At 39.1% G+C, this 21,837-nt stretch overlaps 1 protein-coding gene across 2 annotated transcripts in view; it reads left to right on the top strand.

The window, feature by feature from the left end:
• The window catches only part of EBF2 (EBF transcription factor 2), a 213,174-nt gene that overhangs the window by 179,280 nt on the left and 12,057 nt on the right, over nt 1–21,837 (top strand). For both annotated transcript variants that reach the window (XM_080676608.1, XM_080676609.1), the window contains exons 11-14: nt 9,349–9,437; nt 11,479–11,544; nt 11,652–11,829; nt 13,744–13,929. In XM_080676608.1, the coding sequence (XP_080532734.1) occupies nt 9,349–9,437; nt 11,479–11,544; nt 11,652–11,829; nt 13,744–13,929 (519 nt within the window). The remainder of the gene's footprint in view (nt 1–9,348; nt 9,438–11,478; nt 11,545–11,651; nt 11,830–13,743; nt 13,930–21,837) is intronic.

Raw genomic sequence — 21,837 nt, 5'->3', positions numbered from 1 at the left:
TTTTTGTTGTCCCAAAGTTCCCTTAGGCTCTCCTCCTGCTTTTTAATTTTTTTTTCTAGAAGTTGCTCTACTTGGGTATTTTTTCCTACCTTGTCTTCTAGCTCTCTGATGAGGTCTCTGCTTCTTCTAGTCTACTCTTGATGCTTTCTATTGAGTTCTTTACAGCAGCGATGTCATTTTTCATTTCTTCTTGGTTCTTCTTCATTTCCTCTTGGCTCTTACTCACATTGTCGAATTTGTCTTCCATTCTTTTCAGCCACCTTATGACCATTTCTCTGAATTCTTTCTCTGACAGGTTGCTTGCCTCCATTTCGTTTACTTCCTTTTCTGGTGATGACTGCTTTTCTTTCATATGGGGGCTGTTTCTTTGTCTCCCCATGGTCTCTCTTCTCTGGGTGTCTGGTTATGTAGTTCTCTCTCTCCTGCATTGATTTAAAGGCACAAAATACAACACAACCAGGTACAACACACAAGGCACTGAACAGAAATGTATTCATGATATTAATAACCCCAAATAAAGGTGACCACCAGAGAAAGGCAAATTAGGGGATAGGAGAGAAAGAAGAAGAGAAAAAAATAAAGAAAGAAAGGAGTGCCAAAATGAAATTGGGAAAAGGAAAAAAAAGTAAGAGAGAAAAGAAAGAGAATAAGAAAGAAAAGGGGAACAAATTATATATATGGGGAGAAAACTCCAATAGAACAGCCACTAATCCCAGCAAATGCCAGCAACAAGTACCTGGAGATGAATACAAACTACAACCAACAACTAATATCAAGCGAGGCAAGGAAAAACAGAAGCAAAAAACAAACAAAAGCAAATCAAACCAAAAAAAAAAGAATAAGCAAAACAATCTCACAAACAAGCATAAAAAATCGATATAATCAACATTCGAGAAAACAATAACAAAAGGACAGAGAGAAAAACAATTTTTTGGATAGTGAAGACAGAGAAGAGAGAGGTGTGTATGAACTCGGAGCAGGGGATTGGAAATTAGATTTATAAGTAGGGTGAAATTTTAACAGGGTGTAAAAAGAAAGAATAGGGAAAATCTAAAGCAGGAAAAGGGTAAGAGAAACAGGACAACAAAAGGGGAAAAGTTAGGAAGAGAGTGATGGTATAAAGGTAGAGTTGAGATAGACTAGAATGATGCTAAAGGAAAGATGAAAATAGAATGTAGCACACTAATCTCAAAGTCAAATAAAGAGAAAATAAAATGACACTTTTTGTTTTAAAAAAAGGTAAAAATAGTAATAGTAATAATACTGATTGAAAATAAAAATGTAATAATTAAAAAGGTAAAATCAAGTGAAGAAAAAAGAAAAAAATTAGTTTCTTAAGTAAAAGATGAAAAATAAAAAAAATAAAAAATAAAAAAATGAAAATAAAATGTGCAGTAGTGAAGGTCATTCACTTCCTCTATTGTTCTGTTTGGCACACCTGTTTCCCAGTCAGGACAGTATTGCAGTTCCCTGCTTCCACTGCTCCTCCGTGTTGTAAGCCAGTCCTGATTTTTAAGCAGGCAGTGTGTCTTACTTTCTTGGATTCCTTTATTTGTGATTACACAAGAATCAATTTGTAATTCAGCCCCTGGGTGGCAGTGTTTCTGGATTGACCTCCGGGTCTATACATCCTCTCTAGCCTGTGCTTAGATCCTGCTTTCCCTGTGGCACTCAATACCGGTTTGTGGGAGTGGGCTGCCTCAGAGCTGGTTCTCCGATGGTCACTCCCCGCTCTGATCCCCAGGTTCCAGAAAAACAACTTTTCCCTGCAGTCTCCTAGGGTGTCCCCAACTGGGTGATCCTATGTATTGGCCTCAGTAATCAGAAGCAAGGATTCAAAGAGGAAAAAATGCAAGTGTGCGAATCCGGGGCTATACGCAAGCCTGCGCAGTCCCCTTTTCCCCCTTGTGTCCAAGCAGCCGGCCCACTCCCAAAATTTTTAGGCTGTCCTTCTGTGTCAGATCAAAATGGGTTGCTTTTTAGAGTTCCCCTCTGTTAGCAGCTCTGAGGACCCCCTTCCACATTCACGGATCATGCCAGCTCCAACAGCCACGGATTTTTCTAGGTGCAGACTTCCCCAGGTCCTCCAGCTCCCACGGTGCACGTTTCTCTGTCCTGCTGGGACCAGAGACCTCACCTTATCCCAGGCAAAATCTGACCTTTCCATGGTGGAGTGTAGAACTCCTCTGAATCTGCATGTTTGCGCCAATTGGGACCGGCGCTCATGGGTTCGCAGTTGTTCGGTGGGTTCCACAGTTGTAGATTTTCAGGCTTCCCATAACATCCACTTTCCCCTTCAAGATGGTGTGGTCTCCGCATCCGAGCCGGTGGCTCTGGGAGGGAACCCAGCAGCAGTGGGGGCTGCCTGGTCAGGGGACCCCCATCCAGCAGTCCCCCACCTTCTCCTGGAGTATAGCTGTCCCTTAACTCACCAACAGACACTCCCCATGTGACCCACAGCTGTTCTTTCTATCTGCTCTAGGACAAGGCTCGGGACACATCTGTCTATTCTGCCGCCATTTTTTTCTCCCACAAAAAAATTCTTAGTTGTATCAGAAGACTTATAAGGAAGGTCCATTTCTGAGTGTATGTTGGGACTTTGAATTAACTTTCAGGTGGCATCATAAAGAGAAGAGCCAGGTGCCACCACATCCCAGGAGCCTCCACTTCTTACTTACACATGAACTATCCACAACCCAAAGTCCTGTATTCAGTTTTTTTTTCCCCAATAAGTCACACATTTTCAGCACTTAGAGTTATTTTTCAATTTAGCTGGGCATTAAATTTCCTAAATCTGGCAACCCTAGCCAGGGAGGGTCTGGGACTCCAGGCCTAGGGCTTCAGTGAGTGGTTCTTCCCAGGACCCCAGGCTTTCTCCAGGCGAACCCTCCCCCTGTCCTTACCCCTGGAAACCGGTTGACTCTCCGGGATCCAATCCTCTTTCCTGGGATCCCACACTCTGGAACTGCATTTAAAATGGAGATGAAACCCATGTCATGAGGGTAAATGAGCTAATGTGTGTAAAAGGCTTGTTATAATATGGGTACCATGGTAAGCCTTTGGTAAATTCTAACCATGGTAATAACAGTTTTCACGATTAAATATTACTGCCACTAAAAGTACTGTTATTAAAGAAAAAGACTGCAGAAATTTCTGTTTTTATAATGCTAAGTGGTGAAAACAAGTTTACAGAATGATTCCAATTATACTCCTGGGTCTTCTCACATGTGTTTCTGGGTAAGATGGTAATGAGAATGCATATGTGTAATCTGCTCCCCCTCTCCCCCCGAATATAGAGGAGGATATTTTCAACAAAACATAACAATAAGGGGGGCAGTATTCAGGTTTGAAGCTAGGCTGTGTGATCAGCATGCCAGAAGCGCGTGCCGCTGCGCTGGTTGCACCCATGGGGCAGTGTTGGCAGATGTGTGAAAACTGACTCGTCCTTCACCTCCGGGAAAAGGAGAACAGGGCCTGGAAGTGATGGAGGAAGAAGGCCTGACCAAACCTCCTGGGTCTCCGCTGTCCCCACCTCAAGCCAGGGACACGAGCAGAGACTGGGAGAGTAGATTTAACAAGCTGCCCCAGAGAAGTTATCCTTTATGTGTGTGGAAGACAGAAAGACACTCTCTTATTTCAAAGGCTCAGACAGATTTCAACTCTCATTTTTACTGATACAACCTGACTGTGGGAGAATTGAATCAACGAAGAATGCAAGAGTGGAAAGGTTATGGTATCACAAAAGTACTGGGCAGCAGACAGTGCAGTGAAATACACAGTATTTAAATTATTGTTAATATGACTATGAAGCTTAATGTAAATATGAAAATTAATGTCTAAAAGGTACTGACCATCCAAAGTTTAATAACAGTAATATTAGCTAACAATAAAAACACAACTAACAATAAAAACATAAAAGTAAAGAGAATGAGGTCAGGAAATTAAAGATAAGCAAAAATCTTTATATATGAAGGGGCTCAACAGACTCAAGTAATTAGAAAAAATAAAATATTTTTAAAGAAATCTAAAGGTATTGCTTTAAATTAAAATAGGATGTGTATTTTCCTAATCACTAGAGGAAAAAATATATATGAAAAACTATTACAAAGACAGGGATATGTGGAAGGATAAATTTATAGTAGCATTTATGTATAAAACTAGGAGCCCAGTGCACAAAATCTCACCGCCCCACCCTGCCTTGACACTGGAACCTCTCCACGCAGAGCTCCAGCATGCATGGCCCAGCCCCCTACCCCTCTGGCCTTCTCTGGCTGCTTCAAGCCCTTCCCTCAGTCCCTCCAGTTGCCTTGGGCTGGTCCCGCCTCCTCTGGGCGCCTCCCCACTTCCATCCCGTCTCTGGACGCAGATGGGCGGCAGGGCACTCTGAGTGTGAGTTGTGGGTGGCAAAGGACTGGTGAGGAGGGCGCTATGGGCTCTCACCCCAGCCACCACAGGATGGTTCCACCTCCTCTGGACACCTCCCTGCTTCTGCCCCATCTCTGGAGCAACACCCTGCCACGCACGCGCAGGCAGCCTCCTGTGATTGGTCATGACGTTATGGAGTAACGAACAATTTGCATATTCCTCTATTATTATATAGGATATATTAAATAATGTGATCAAAAGACATATTAAATAATACATTTGAAGCATTAGCCACAGAACACAAACTAATATATATTAATCCATAAAACACTTAATAAATTCCAAAACACAGATATTCTCTAAGCCACCTTTTTAAAACCCAATGCAATTAACTAGAATAAATAATTAACAATTTAATACCTAACCACCTAGAAATTTTATGATATTCTCTTAGAAACAAAAGGAAGATAAAATTAGAAATATGGCTATTAAGAAAGTTACAACAAAGAGGTGGGGGAGAATCAGAAATAGAGGATTTGAATTTTACACCAATTACTATTGTAGAATCAATGCTAGAACATTTAAAATATTGATGACATGCATGATTTTCCTAAAAAATACAATGATAATGAGATATCAAGAATGATTCCAAGGGTTTCAATTGGCAAGCTGATGGACAATTTACTGAGAATCCCTTGGGCTTGGGGTATCTTGAGTGGGGAGTGTAGGGGACATCCAAGTGGAAATTTCCAGCCCGTAGTTGGAATAGATAGGCTGAATCTCAGGCAAGTGGTCTGCACTGGACATAAAGATTTGTGATAGTCAGCATGTGGCTTGACATAGAAATCATAGGGGCACTGATGAGGCTTGAGCAGGAGTTGTGTAGCTGAACCGAAGACTGTCTTGGCAACTGTGGTGAAGAGCATCCCATCTGCAAGACACTGAGGAAGAGCAGTCATGTAAGCAGGCCGAGGTAGCATCACTACAGACGTAGAGTGACACTTTGCAGTGTGTATTCAGGAAGGCCCATGGGTTGCAGTATTTCCAGTGTCAAATGCTAACTTGAGTTTAAGATAAGAATGGAAAAGTGCCTCTTGGTTTGGTTAAAATGTTATTCGGTGACTTTGACAGAGCAATTTCACTGGGGTTCTTACAAACTTTTGGTCAAGAAGTAATATCCATGCTATAAAAGTTTTATGGAGCATAGGATAAAATATAGAAAGCTTTTCAATTTACTGTTGAAAGCTGGTATAAAATAAAAATCAATCAGAGGCTGGATAGCACCATGAGCACAATCCCAGTTATTGTATAGACACAAATTCCCAACACCAATAATAATAACTGACATTTGTTGACAATATGTGTCAGGCACTATTCTCAGTAATTTAATTGATTTAATCTTCACACCAATAGTCTTAAAAATATTAACAAATTGAATCCAGAAATATACTAAGTAAATTATATACTACACTCATGAATAAACATTTAATTGTGGAAATATCGGGAGAACATTAATATGATTGTAATTTTCTGAAATTCCAATAAGTTCTGATAAAATCTTTTATCAAAGCATGCTAACTAATATCTGTCTCGAATAGCCAACACCACATTTGGTGGTGAAACATTAGTGTCATTTAGAGGACAGCAAGCAAAAATATCCACACCCATCCTTGTTTTTAGACACTATTTGGGAAGTTTTAGCCAACACAAGAATGGGATTAAAATAATTAAATAGGATCAATATGTCCATCAACAGGAGACAAAATGGTCGTAACATATAGTTGCTATTAATGTACAAGCTAAGAATGAACAAAAAAAATAATGACATCTGTCAGGGATTTGGATGCAAAATAACAGATAGCTACAATTAGTTAAGATCTTTTTTTGTGCCAAGAACTGTGCTGGGGCATCATATAAATTGTTTCATTTAATTTTGATGGCAAACTCATAAGATAAATTATAAACAAAAGCTCACCAAAATTAATGGTCAAGATCTAAAGCTGATTATCTTTTAAAAATATGTTTTTATTGATTTCAGAGAAGAAGGGAGAGTGAGAGAGACATAGAAACATCAAAGATGAGAGAGAATCATTGAGTGGTTGCCTCCTGCACACTGGGGATTGAGCCTGCAACCCGGGCATGTGCCCTGACCGGGAATCAAACCATGATCTCCTGATTTACACTGAGCTACGTCAGCTGGGCGTAGAGCTGATTCTATTAATGACTATACCATATATTGCCACTCTGCTCTCATACACACTGTCTGCACAGACATATAAAAACCTAAAGTGTTTTCTGGTTCTAGGAAAACACTTAGCAAATGTGATGAGAGGGTAATCATAGTCATAATAAAAAACAACAAAAAGTGAAATACATAGCAAAAAATAAAAGTGAGCAACCAAAAACTTATTACCTATATGATAAGCAATGCACATTTTATTGTTGGACCTAAAGAAGAACTCTTATATGTATGAATATGTAAACACAAGCACACATTGTGTGTGTGTGTGTGTATACTTACCAGATTTGGAGTTGGGATGGTCTATGATCTTTCTACATATAATACCTAAGTACACATTGGGATATTTTATTGTAACATGGTGACAGTCAGAGTGTTAAAAATATTAATTTAAAAGTATTTTTAGCCCGGCCGGTATGGCTCAGAGGTTGAGCGTCGACCTATGAACAGGAGGACCCTGGTTCAATTCCTGGTCAGGGCACATGCCCCAGTTGTGGGCTCGATCCCCAGTGTGGGGCATGTAGCAGGCAGCCGATTGATGATTCTCTCTCATCATTGATGTTTCTATCTCTCTCTCCCTCTCCCTTTTTCTCTGAAATCAATAAAAAAAAATATTTTTTAAAAAGTGTTTTTACAAGTAAAAAAAAAGACTAATCCCCAATAGAAAAGAGAGTAGAAACTATTAATAAGTAGTTCATAAGAGAAGAAATTAAAAGCACCAGGTACAGAAAAAAAATTTCAACTTCACTGATGAATAAACAAATATAAGTTAAAATGATGACATGCATTGCTGAAGGGAATATAAATGTGTACATTCTTCTGAGGAGTGATTAACAGTATGTGTGAAAGGCCTTAATAAAATGATAAATTTTGGTCAAGTAATTCTAATTCTTGAAATTTTCCAATTGAAATAATTAAAGCTATGTGCAAAGAATAATTATTGCTCTGATTTTTATAATAGTGAGAAATTAGGATCACATTAAATGCAAACATTAGGAAACTATTTAAATAAATGATAGACTATATAGTGGAAATATACACGGATATTAAATAATGTTATAAAAGGTTATTTAATAACCTGGGGAAAAGTTTGCTATATTGTTAAATGGATAAAAGTAGGTTATGTACCAGTGTGAATAGTATGTCTCTGAATAATTTTAGGTATGTGTGTGTTAAATCTGGAAGGATATAAGCAAAAATGTTAACCCACATCATTTCTAAACTGATGAGGTTATGAGTGATTTTATTTTTACTTTGATACTCAAATTTTTTATATTTTTATTTATTTTTTAATATTTTTTTACAGAGAGGAAGGGAGAGGGATAGAGAGTTAGAAACACCGATGAGAGAGAAACATTGATCAGCTGCCTCCTGCACACCTCCCACTGGGGATGTGCCTGCAACCAAGGTACATGCCCTTGACCGGAATCGAACCTGGGATCTTTCAGTCCACAGGCCGACGCTCTATCCACTGAGCCAAACCGGTTAGGGCAGTGGTCAGCAAACTCATTAGTCATCAGAGCCAAATATCAACAGTACGATTGAAATTTCTTTTGAGAGCCAAATTTTTTAAACTTAAACTTCTTCTAACACCACTTCTTCAAAATAGACTTGCCCAGGCCGTGGTATTTTGTGAAAAAGCCACACTCAAGGGGCCAAAGAGCCGCATGTGGCTCGCGAGGCACAGTTTGCCGACCACTGGGTTAGGGCAAAATTTTTTTATATTTTTAAATAAGAGGTGTGGTTTTGATAGAGTAATAGCAACAAATATTCATAAAACATATGCAGAAAGGAAGGTTAAAAAGTGTTTACTGTGTTTACTGCTGCCTAACGGGAGTGCAGGTGATTATTGCTTTATTTTTTGTATATTTTTTCTTTACTTTTATCATGCATTAATTTCAAAACCACAAAATTTAAACCACAAACTTAAAACTTAAAGGAAGAGAGGAAGAAGGATAAAGGAATCTACTTCAAAAACTCTAGCATAGTAGAAATGCTGAAATATGTCATCCATTCACTCATTTATTCACTTACTTTACTATTGTTGACACTAAGTGCCTGCTGTGTGCCAAGCACTGTCTTCAACAGCGAGAACACAGTGGTAAAGCAAAACAAGTATGGAATTTGCTGCTATGGAATTTGCAGTATATGGTGGAGCCGACATTAAACAAATGTTCATGTGATGAAATATGATTGGAAATATAATCTGAAAGTGTATTGTGCATAAGAACAGGGTTTAATGAGAATAAACCCATGGAAAGTTCATATATATATATATATATATATATATATATATATATATCTGAAAAAATGATATTTGGAGAAGAACTAATAGGAGATAAAGGCATACTTGGGTAAGAAAAGATGGGTGGAAGGAAGAAGCATGTAAAGGTCATTTGTTGTCTTCAGAAACTGGGGAAGAGTTTATTGTGTAATATTTCTGATTATGTAAGACTGAGCAGAGGATTACAAGTGTGTGCACTCAAGGCAGAAGTTATAAAGTAATTTTAATAATTCTGAATTTTACAATCTCATTCTTATGGAAAAAAGCATTAAATTACCATTAACTCCAAAGATATGTGTGAATTAACCAATGTCAATAGCAAAAATCTTTAACTGATTGTATCATTATGTATCAATTCTTAGGTAATATCAGAACCTATCTATTACCTACAGAAGACTTAATTAGAAGTTTGTTTTGTGGAGAGGATTCATACTGAAAAAAGAGGACTTTTCTTTTTCAGCATTAAATGAACCCACCATAGACTATGGCTTCCAGAGGCTGCAGAAAGTCATCCCAAGGCATCCTGGAGACCCTGAGAGATTAGCTAAGGTAAAACACTTTGGAATTAACATGTGAAAACCGTCTTGTAGGATTTCAGCAAATTTAGATAAATACAGTACCTTAAATCCCTCTAAAATTAAGTTAGGTCTTGAAATTTGGCTAAGCTTTAGATACAAGATGCACATAAAATATTTACTAACTGTGAAATATAATATGATTAATCTCTGAGGAAATATGAAATCTGAAAACATGGGCCTATAAAACAGATACACTGTGAGTATTCAGCTTATAAAACACTGCCAACTTGATGAAAATAAATAATTGTATAATTGCTTAAAATTGTAATTTCTCACTGCTTTGTATTTAAATATAATTTTATTTACACATAATTACAGGGTCACATTAGTCCTCAATCAAGTATTCACTGAGGACTTACTATGTATACCGGCATTTAATGAAGTGAAAAACACCTCCATCTACAATTTATATGAAGTGCATCACTTTTAAATGAATTTGCTTATGAAAATTATATCATAAATCTATCCCACTATTTTATCTTTCTTTTTAAAAATACATCAATTTATTAGGTATTCAATAAATGGGGAATTAATACATTTTAACATTTATGTTTGCATTTTAAGCATACACATTATAGTATGCTATGCTCTGTTTTCTCTACTGTGAGTAAAATTTAAGTACCACAGTTGCTTCTACATCATACTTTTATTTCCAGTTGGAAAAATCCCCAGCACCACTATTAAATTAGGTGATATCTGGAAAGTAGGTTAATAGCAATTTAAAAGGCTGTTAAAAACAGGAGGTGGAAAAGACAAAATGAGAGGAAAGGGATTACTGAATACCAATTCTCTCTGGTTAAAATGAACAGGGGGAAATGTTATTGGAAGAATTCATCTTTATTAGAATAAAATTTTGCAGAAGGTATTGCCAAGAGAATTTCAGTACTATGGACAACTCCTTGGCAAACACAGGTCAATCAATCATTTTAAGAATACTTGATTAATTAGATAGAGTACCAGGTTTTTTAATGAAATGGCCTGGAAAGTAGTTCTTAATAAAACTTCCATTACATTATTAATTTTAACCAACTCTGCCCCCAATTTGGTTGTTTTCTGTTTTGGTTGCACCACATTTTATGGGTCCATTGTATCTAGAGGAATTCCATACCCTATATAATAAAAAGCTAATATGCAAATCGACCGGACAGCGTAACGACCAGTCTCTATGACACGCACTGACCACCAGGGGACAGACGCTCAATGCAGAAGCTGCCCCCTGGTGGTCATTGTGCTCCCACAGGGGGAGTGCTGCTCAGCCAGAAGCCCTGAGCTGGGCTCATGGCTGGCGAGCACAGTGATGGTAGTGGGAGCCTCTCCCACCTCCGCTGCAGCCCTAAGGATATCCAACTGCCAGCTGCAGGCTTAGGCCTGCTCCCCATGGGAGAGCGGGCCTAAGCAGTCAGTTGGACATCTCCTGAGGGCTCCTGGACTGCGAGAGGGTGCAGGCCGGGCTTAGGGATCCCCCCGAGTGCACGAATGTTGTGCACCGGGCCTCTAGTAGATACATATTTATAGAGAGATTTATATGTATGATATTCTACCTCTCAAACCAAATATAGGACCTCTTGGCTAGTTATTTACATTTTAGGGCAGTGGTTCTCAACCTTTCTAATACCACGACCCTTTAATACAGTTCCACATGTTGTGGTGACCCCCAACCATAAAATTATTTTCGTTGCTACTTCATAACTGTAATTTTGCTACTGTTATGAATCATAATGTAAATATCTGTGTTTTCTATGGTCTTAGGCTCTACAGCAGTGGTTCTCAACCTGTGGGTCGTGACAGTTATGAAGTAGCAATGAAAATTACAGTTATGAAGTAGCAACAAAAATAATTTTATGGTTGGGGGTCACCACAACATGAGGAACTGTATTAAAGGATTGCGGCATTAGAAAGGTTGAGAACTACTTTTTAGGGGGATGTCTGGACGTTTTATACATAATTTTCCTTTCTGTTTGCCATTTGGGGTTCTTCCTTTGCTTATACCCCACCCTTTTTTTCTTTTCTAGGAAATGCTGTTGAAAAGAGCTGCGGATCTCGTGGAGGCCCTCTACGGCACACCACACAATAACCAGGTTAGGAGCTCACATCCTATACTCTAGGCTGAGTTTGACTGTTGATAAAATGCTCACCTCAACCTGCCATTTTGTAGGACATAATTGTTACCCCCCTTTCCCCATAGGACATCATTTTGAAGCGAGCCGCAGATATTGCTGAAGCCCTCTACAGTGTCCCCAGGAATCCCAGCCAGATCCCAGCTCTCTCCAGCTCTCCAGCTCACAGTGGCATGATGGGCATCAATTCTTATGGCAGCCAACTTGGGGTCAGCATCTCAGAGTCAACACAGGGAAATAATCAAGGTACTACCTTTCTCAGAGTCAAAATTCAAACAATTTATACATTTCAAAGGTTAGTTCTGCTTGAGTGCAGGGAGCTAAAGTTTGATTTAGATACCATCAAAAGAGTGTGTTCCCAAATAAGCAATGCACTCATATACTATTGGGTTATCTCAAGATTATAAGCAGTGTATTATTAGATTTTGAGCTTTTTAGGTAACAGGTAGAATGCCTTTACCTGGAAATACTTAAGGACCAGACTGACTGTTATGATTTTAGAAAAGCTTAGGCTCACTGAATCAGATTTATAGGTATTATTTGAATAAAATTTGTACTTCTACCATTGTGATCATCAGACTGAATAGTGTAAAAAAGCTGAGTTATTGACATTATTGTTTCTTATACACAACTCTCTCTTACTAGTGACCAAGGGGGAATGGCTTGGTTTTATTTGGCAACTTCTTTTCGTGTACTACCTCAGATACAAAAAATAGCAACCAGTTTATACAGTTAACTGTGCTTTTACATGTAAAGTTTATCAGGTAAATATTTTTGTCATTGAGGTTGAGAGGTGCTAAATTTGTCATAAATCATTTTTAGAAGTAAATATTCTTAATAATGTCTCTAACCTTGAGGTAATTTTATTTCTAATTTTGTTCACCCATTGGATGGAAACTCCTCATTCTTATGTCCAGGGTGATTTCTTGCAGAAGGATGGGTGGGATGTAATATTCCTTTTTTTTTTCTTCTTCAAATTTTGGTTATTTCCTAAATAGTCATACAGACAGTTTCCTCAAAGTGGGTGACTTCAGGATAGGTTAGGTGATGTCTCTGTGCTAGGGTTTTAGAAGTATGAGGAGGACTCGTTGTCCCTTCCCCTATCCCACTTAGAGGCTGAATTTACCGAAACTCCATTGGTGATGTTTCCAAGTCTTTGGTTAAAGAACAGAACATTTAAATGAACTTAACAACACTTTTTGAATGAAAATGCTTCCCACCCCTACCCAGGGCATGGCAACAAATTTGAACATTCCCAAAGCTGTAATCTGTAGAATACTAGTGGCCCTTGAGGTGATACTAGAATGCCTTTTCCCCACCATTCCCAGAACAGATGCTATGGTGTGTTTAATTTGGGAAATAGTAGGTTAGCAAAGTTCAATTAGTTTAGGTATTCTCTAGGTCCTTCATATGCCAATCTTCAAAGAATGGCTACAGTATGCAACATCTGCCACACTTTGTTTGACCACACAATGCTTTTCTCAGTGATACTTACTAATATCTCACAGGGCTCTAGTGTTATATGAAATACTAGAGGCCCAGTGCATGGATTCATGCACTGGTGGGGTCCCCGGGACTGGCCTTTAGACATCCCCTGAGGGGTTCTGGATTGCAAGAGGGCACAGGCCAGGCCGAGGGACCCCACTGGTGCATGACTGGGGCCGGGGAGGGACCACGGGAGGGCTCCAGGTCCTGTCTAGCCCATCTCACCCAGCCCGGATTGGCCGGACCCCAGCAGCAAGCTAACCTAACGGTTGGATCATCTGCCTCTAGGTGGTCAGTGTGCATCACAGCAACAGGTCGAACGGTAGAATGAATGGTTGGACACTTAGCATATTAGGCTTTTATTATATAGGATGATTTGGGAGATGTCAGTATACACTGCCATTAGTCATTCATTCCTTGGTATGAGTTGGTGAGATTGACTGCAAATGTAAAAGCAGATGAAGGAGGGACTGTGAGGGACATGGCCTTGAGTAGGATGGGGAAGGGAAAGGAAGGAATTAAAGGATGAAGGTAAGATGTGCACTTTTCACCCCTGTCCAGGATTAGGCTGGTGGTGCTCTGTAGTCTGGGCTGATGTGGATCTGTGCTGCCATATTTGCTCTGCACTATGTGTGGGCATTAGTTCATTTACCCGGGCTTTTCTTGGTTGTCCAGGTTACATCCGCAACACAAGCAGCATCTCTCCTCGGGGCTACTCTTCCAGCTCCACCCCTCAGCAGTCTAATTACAGCACCTCCAGTAACAGTATGAATGGCTACAGCAACGTCCCCATGGCCAACCTGGGCGTTCCAGGGTCACCAGGATTTCTAAACGGCTCCCCCACAGGCTCCCCTTATGGAAGTAAGTTCCCTCTCCACTGTCTTCCTCTCCCTGTCTCTGTCCCTGGGTTTTACTGTTCAGCCTTCTGAGAGAGAGTTGCCTTCCTACATCTCACTGCCTCATGAAGGAAGAGCCCAATTCCTTTCCTTCCTGCCTTTTGTTCTTTTCCCTTCGCTAGACTTGGGCTCCTTTGGTTACTCCAAGTCTTCGGGGGGTTGGGGGGGGGCAGTCGGGGAGAGAGGAAAGAGGGAAAACGCTTCCTTTTTAAAAAAAAACAGAGAAAGAGCATATGTAGCTTATGTACATAGAGGAAAAGAATTCAGATTCCATGAAGAGTAATGTATACTCTTCACCAGGGGTTTTCAGATATGTTGTTTTATTTAATCCTCATAAGAACTTTCTGAGGTCAGTATTATTATCCCATTGTTACAGATGAGGAGGTTTAGGTGCATAGCAAATCACTGACTTACCTGAGATCACACAGCTGGAATAGGGCAGGGTAATCATTTCAACATAGAAGTTATGACTTCAAGTTATTCTGTGCATCCCACCAGGCTCCCTTTTTACTGTGTTACATGGCTCTCTCTCCTCCATCCATAGCAGCGCTTTTCAACCCCTTTCATCTCATGGCACACATAAACTAATTATTAAAACTCTGCGGCACATCAAAAAATACACTTTTTTCTGATCTGACAAAAAAAAAAAAGGTATAATTTTGATTCATTCAACCAGACGGCTATTGTTATGTTGGCTGTTGTCATTTTTTTATTTGACAATCTAAGGGAAAGTGCCCCTGACTAAATGGTCAGGCAGTGCATGTTTTTAAAATTCTTGCAGCATACTGTATAAAAGTTGCTGTTCTAGAGAGGTGGATTTGACGACTTGTGAGAGTGATACATGGAGATAAAACCTTTAAAAAAATTGAAGTATGGTTGGTGTACAATATTACATTGATTTCAGATGTACAATATTTATATACCTTACAGTGTGATTACCACACTAAGTCTAGTCATCTGTCACTGTGCAAACTTATCATGGCCCACCAATTCCACTTTTGGGTATTTAGCCAGAAAAACAAAACCGCTAATTTAAAAAGATATATGCACCCTTATGTTCACTGCAGCATTATTTACAATAACCAAGATATGGAAGCAACCAAGGGCCCATCAATAAATGAATGGAGACACAGAACCTCCTAATCCTGATCTATGGGCTAGCAGCAAGCTAGATGTTCCAGAAAGTTAGGAAAACTCACTCAGCTTGCTTCCAGGGCTAAACTTGGAACTTACACAAGCTAAGAGAACATGCGTTTTTCAAACCTGCTGAGAGAATACTTAAGGCCAGGAGAGAAGCCACCATGGAGAGTCTGACTGAGTGAGTGCGGTGTTCTTGAACTGTTAGATCTTGTGGCAGGCTTTGCAGCAGATCCTCCGTTCACCCAGACTGGTTCCCTCATGCCAGGAACAAGGGCGAGTCAAGGTCGGCACACGGCCCCTTCCACCACAGCTCAGAAAGTGAAATGCCAAGGATCTGGAGGCTTCCTCTCAGCCTTTGGGTCTATGGTTCGATACACACCCATGAATTCTTTCTGGGACATCTGTTTGATTCATCACACTCAGCACCCTACTGAATGTGATAAGGACACAGCAACCAGGTAGCAGAGACAGTAGAGGTTGTTTCTTCTGGTACCACTAAAATCTGACAACATGAGTTCTGTGTTGTATGATCCTGATCAATTAGACCAGAATGATCTAGAAAAACAAACTTTTGCTTGACTTATTTATTTCTTCACTTGCTTTCACCTTATCTTGTTTCAAAATGGGGGAATTGTAGTAGTCAGATGGGTATTATGAAAGTAGAAAATATAAGAAACTGAGATAAAAGAAAAAATATGGACAGGAAAATTAGATGAAGCCAAGGACAGGTATGGATGCCATTCGGTCATTCAAGGGAGCCATTATTTTGCTTCAGAGACTTACAAGATGGTAAAGCAAAGAGAGGAGCTATTTGCTGTAAGCGTTAGTATCCACTGTATTTTTTTAGTAGCTCAGGAGAAACTTGATTTTTCTGTTGCCAAGACCTTGGAGAGGTTTTCTTCCTGCATCCTTGTGGAGAGGGGACCTGTGTGCAGAACGGATTACATCATCAACAGCCCCTGCAAGTGGTAGAGGGCAAGAGAGCCATTGTGTAAATAATGTCCCCTATCAGTGGTGACAACAATAAGAGTCATTCATAATTGCATTCCAAGATAACAGCCTATCAGGCATGTCACATGTACAGTCCAGTCAGATCCTCACAACACCCTTATGATGTGGATATAATAATAGTAATAATTATAATTATTATAATTTCTCCTCTAAGATATTAATCATTATTAAATCACTTACTCAAGGATTCATAGCCAATAAATAGCAAAAGCAAGACTAGAACACGTCATCAGATTCAGAATACCAAGTTTTTAAATTATTCAATAATGTAAGAAATATTTCACACAAAATGGTAATATCATATGTTCAAGCAGACATTTATGAATAAAATGTGTGTATTTGGTTGAACCATATGAAATTGTCATCTTTGTAGATCAAAGATGGTCAAGCCCTGGTCGGTGTGGCTCAGTTGGTTGGAGCATTGTCCTGTGCACCAAAGAGTGGCAGGTTCAGTTCTTGGTCAGGGCATATGCCCAGGTTGCAAGTTGGATCCCCAGTCCAGGTGCATATGGGAGGCAACCTATCAATGTTTCTCTTTCACATTGATGTTTCTCTCTCTTTCTTCCTCTCTCTCTCAAATAAAAACATATAAAACATATAAAAATGGTCAATATAATAATATAGTGTGTAGTGTGGGAGAAAGTTGGGAGGGAGAGGATAGATAGATAGGTAGATAGATATACAGACAAACATAGATAATGGATAGATAAGTGAAAATGCCCATTGTATGTTAATTGCCTGATATTTCTTATCCATAATTCATTTGATAAGGAGGAACCCTTCCTACACCAGCAACTGACACCTTCCTTCCATTACCCTTTCTTGATCACTCAATCCCACAGCCACAGGAAAAATAATAAACCCAAAGTCTTTAAAGTAAACAAGACAGTGCCCTGATTGGCATGGGTCAATGGTTAGAGAATCGGCCCATGCATGAAAGGGTTATGGGTTTGATTCCTGGTCGAGAGCACATACCTGGATTGCAGGTTCACTCCCCGTGGGGGGCAACCAGTTGATGTGTTTCTCTCACATCGATGTTCCTCTCTCTCTCTCTCTCTCTCTCTCTCTCTCTTTCTCTCTCCCCCTCTCCCTCTCCCTCTCCCTCTGTCCCTTACACTCTCTCTGAATAGCAATGGAGAAAATATCCTCAGGTGAGGATTAACAACAACAACAAGTAAGGAAGACAGCGTACACAGAATAGAAAGAGGAAGATGCCCTGCCCAACAGGAGTGGGAAACATAGCCGAGAACCTCCTCCCTCCTACTGTGTGTGTGTGGTCCTTGCACCTTCATTTTCTGAGGGAGGGTCTGAAGGAGTTTCAGACTGAGAATGGGAAACCAAACAGTGCACTCACTAATTCATTACAATAAAATCCTCTACTGCTAAAATATGGAATACCCTGTGGAGTTCATTACAATAACATCTGACCTGTCTTTCTAATTTCTAACGAGCTAAGTCTTAACATCTCTGGCAAATACAAAAAAGAAAAGAAAGAGAGAAGAAAGAAAGAAAGAAAGAAAGAAAGAAAGAAAGAAAGAAAGAAAGAAGGAAGGAAGGAAGGAAGGAAGGAAGGAAGGAAGGAAGGAAGGAAGGAAGGAAGGAAGGAAGGATTTTTATCATTTCAGGTGCATGTGTCTGAAAACAGCATTCTATAATTTTTCATTTTATTTTTTAAACTAAAAAAAAAAATAGTCTGATGTGGCCAGGCCAGACCATGGAACAATCACTTGCCAGAAACATTAAAAAGAAATAAAGCAAGCCTTTGGTCAAGTTGACTTACATTACGGCCAATGCAGAGTATCAGAAACCTGCATCTTTACTGCTTTTGCTCTCACACTGCTTCAAAAATGGCCAAACAGATGTTTTTTCAATTTCACATACAAATTTCACTTCCTGGCGGTAGCATTGTGTGCCAAGTTCCAGCTCAGTGCAAGTTTTTATGGCTGAATTCTAAACCCCTGACAATAGGGGGTTATAACGAAATGCTGACAGACCCCTGAGTGCCAGCAAATGCAATGGCTCGATGCAAAGGAGGATGTGTGCCCGCTGAGGTCCAGCTGGGACCGTGCAAGCCAATCAATCCTTAGAATAAGAAAAGTGGTTTTTCCTTAACTCCCCATGTTCACAGGGATTTCTGGGACAGGAGTGCTGGCCTTTACTTTGGCCTTTATCCATAGAGAGAGATGTCCAGAGAAATTCTCAATGGTACATGTGATCAACTTTCCCAAATCGGTGCACTCTGGTGTCCCCAAAGATGGCCTACTCAAACTGCAACACCCAGGGACCACTTCTTCCAAAGCAGAATAGCCACCAAGCTAATCCAAAATTTTGGAACAAAATCCGTAAGACAAAAATCCAACCTGTCCTCAGAGACTCCTACTTCACTCACATAGTCTTAGACTATGCCCTGAGCCTCAATACTTTTATATTTTCAAATGTAAGTATCAAGATATTTGCTATTGTAGATCATTAAATGATTATTATAGAAAAATTGGAGCCCATGAAAATAGTTTTTTTTAAAAAAACCTACTCTCACCATAAATAAAACAACATTGTTGCCCTCGCCAGTGTGGCTCAGTTGGTTGGGCACCGTCATGTGCACCAAAAGGTTGCCTGTCCATTTCCCTGTCAGGGCACATGCCCAAATTGTGGGTTTGATTCCCAGTAGGGAGTGTACAAGGAGGCAGCTGATCGATGTTTCGCTTTCACATTAATGTTTCTCTCTCTCTCCCTCTCCCTTCATCTCTCTCTAAAAATCAATTTAAAAAATTTTTTTAAAACCTTGTTAACATTTTGATATATTCCTTTTGTCTTTTTCTTCAGGAAAGAAAAATATCCAATTACAATAGTAACATGCTCATTATAGATAATTAGGAAAGCATGTATATGTAAAAAAGGGAAAAATGACACCCTTTATTTCTCTGCAGAGATAACCACTGTTAACTTTTAAAGTATAGCCTTCCAGCCATGAATAGACACATTTTGAAAATTGCAGTTTCTGTTCTGATGCACAACTAATGAGTTTCTGCCATAAGACCAATGAAAGAGTAGAAGGAAAGTGGCAAAAAAGACCAATGAAAGAGTAGAAAGAAAGTGGCCAAGTCACAGATATGAAGCTAGGCTCCGTAAAACCTGTTGATGGTGCAGGCCTGTGTCCTAGACATTAGGAGTGATGTTTGTTTTGCAAAGTTAACTACAATCAACAAGCTTTCCCCAGGAATTTGAAAATTTATTAGTCTGCTTTTCTGTAAACAGAAAACCTATTTTACAGGAAGTAAAGTCTTAAATCGAAGAGGAACATTGACATCTAAGACAGCTATTATGCCTATTGCTAAGAATTATATTATTTTTTTTACCAAATAGAGATTTTCCATTTGTTTATTTTAATAGCCTTTATTGGTTTCTCTTACATCAAAAGTAATACCTGTTCATTGTATAAAATTTTGAAAATATGGACAAGTAAAAGGAATAAATTTAAGAGTATTCTTAATCCCATCAGTCAGAGATACTAGTATGTACTAGTATATCATTAAAAGTTTGGATGTAGCCCTGGCCAGGTGGCTCAATTGGTTAGAGCATCATCCTGTACACCAAAAGGTTTTGAGTTCGATTCCCAGTCAGGGCACATACCTAAGTTTCCAGTTTGATCCCCAGTCGGGGTGTGTATGAGAGGCAACCAATCAATGTTCCTATCTCATGTAGATGTTTCTCTCTCTCTCTCCCTCTCCCTCTCTTCCTCTCTCAATATAAACATATCTTTTGATGAGGTTAAAAAAATTTGAACATAAATAATATCCTTCTAGTGGGTTTGACATATATGTTATTATTTAATCTGCTTTATTCATCTAGACATATCTTCCCATATCATTCAATATTCTTGTCCAACATTAGTTTCCATAGCGGTCCATTTCATGATCACTTCAGTTATGTCCCACTTTTTCACAATTATAAAAATGCCCTTGGATCTAGTTTCTGCACATTTATGATTATTCCCTTGCAGTTAACTTCTAGAAATTCAATTACTGGGCTAAAAAAATATGCACATTTACACTGAGTGGCCAGATTATTATGATCTCTGAACACATAATAATCTGGCCACTCAGTGTGTGTGTGTGTGTGTGTGTGTGTGTGTGTGTGCGCGTGTGTGTGTGTGTATGAGGCTTAGTGCATGAATTCGTGCATGGGTGGGGTCTGGCCAGCCTGGCCAGGGGGAGGGGACATGGGTGGTTGGCCAGCCTGCCTGCTGGTTGGAGTCCTGGTCGAGGGGACAATTTGCATATTAGCCTTTTATTATATAGGATATACACTGAGTGGCCAGATTATTATGCGTTCAGAGATCATAATAATCTGGCCACTCAGTGTAAAAACACAAATACCTTGGTACTTATTGCCAAAGTCCCTCCAGAGAGGTCACGGCCCCTTAGGAAAGGACCTAATTCCCTGCCCTGTTAATTTCTTCTTAATCTTCATCAATTTGATAAGTGGAAAACAACATCTCAGCACTGTTTTAATTTGCATTTGATTACGAATCAGTGTGAACATTTATAAGTCTATGAAGGCCTTGTGGTCATTTTCATTTTTCACTTTATGACTTCCCTTTTGGTGTCCTTTGCCCATTTTTCTTTTGGGATGTTTTTCATTTTCTAATTAATTTACAAAAGCTTATTAGCTAGTGAGGATTTAAACACATCTGATCATTATCACAAATATTTCCGCTAATTTGTCGTTTGCCTTTTCTGTGTGTGTTATAGAAGTTTTTTGTCCTGTAGCAAATCTATCTCCTGCCATTCTGTTGGGGGTTGAAAGGATTATGTAAATTATATAACCTTCCTAATTTTTCCACTAGCACCTTTATAATTTTGTTTTTACAAATAACTCTTTAATGCACTAAGATTTACTTTAGAGTTTAACATGAGGAATCACTCTAGCCATTTGGAGACTAAGTTTAAGTCTCCAAATGGCTAGTGTATAGTTCCCAGGCATTTATTTCCACACTAACTTGAAATATCACCTTTATTAAATTTTAATTCTCATATATATATATACTCAGGTCTGTTTCTGGACTCTATTTCTCCAAGGAGTTGTCTGATTATATTTATGCTAGTATAACACTTATTTCATTGATGTAGATTTATTATAACTCTTAATATGTTAAGATAAATGCCTCCTTACTACTTAAAAAAATTTTTAAACAAAACTTTCTGGTTCCTGTAGTGTTGTTTCTTTAAACAGATAAACATAGAAGTTACGTTTGTTGACCCAAACAAATTAAAATTTCTTTTAAGATTTTTATTATATTTGCATTAAATTTAAAACTAATTTGGATATAATTTGGCATTTGAGAAAAATTGTTAAAAATATTTTGAGTGGGCATGTTATAGTTCTCTGCTTATTCAACTCTCAACAATTCTTTTATGCCATTTATTAAAACTTCAGGTGACTCCTCTTCCACTGAGAGGCAGCCACATTTGATCTAATCAACCCATTTTAGGTTGGACCTGTTATGAGAAAAGAAATATTTGTAAAAGTGAGTCATATGTTGAATGGAAATGGAATCGTACACGCAGGCACGGGCGTGTGAGTGTTTGTGTGTGTGTCTAATTCACATTATAACCGCCCTCCTCTGCTGTGGGATATGAGGGGATTTTCTACTGCAGACATAGAGATCAAGGCACCGTTTGGGAGCCTGCATGGATCACACAATATGGCAGGGAATGGACTG

The sequence above is a fragment of the Plecotus auritus genome (assembly GCF_963455305.1).
Source record: "Plecotus auritus genome assembly, chromosome: 6".
Taxonomy (NCBI): domain Eukaryota; kingdom Metazoa; phylum Chordata; class Mammalia; order Chiroptera; family Vespertilionidae; genus Plecotus; species Plecotus auritus.
Note: the sequence above shows the minus strand (reverse complement) of the source record. Positions and strands in the feature narration are given on the sequence as shown.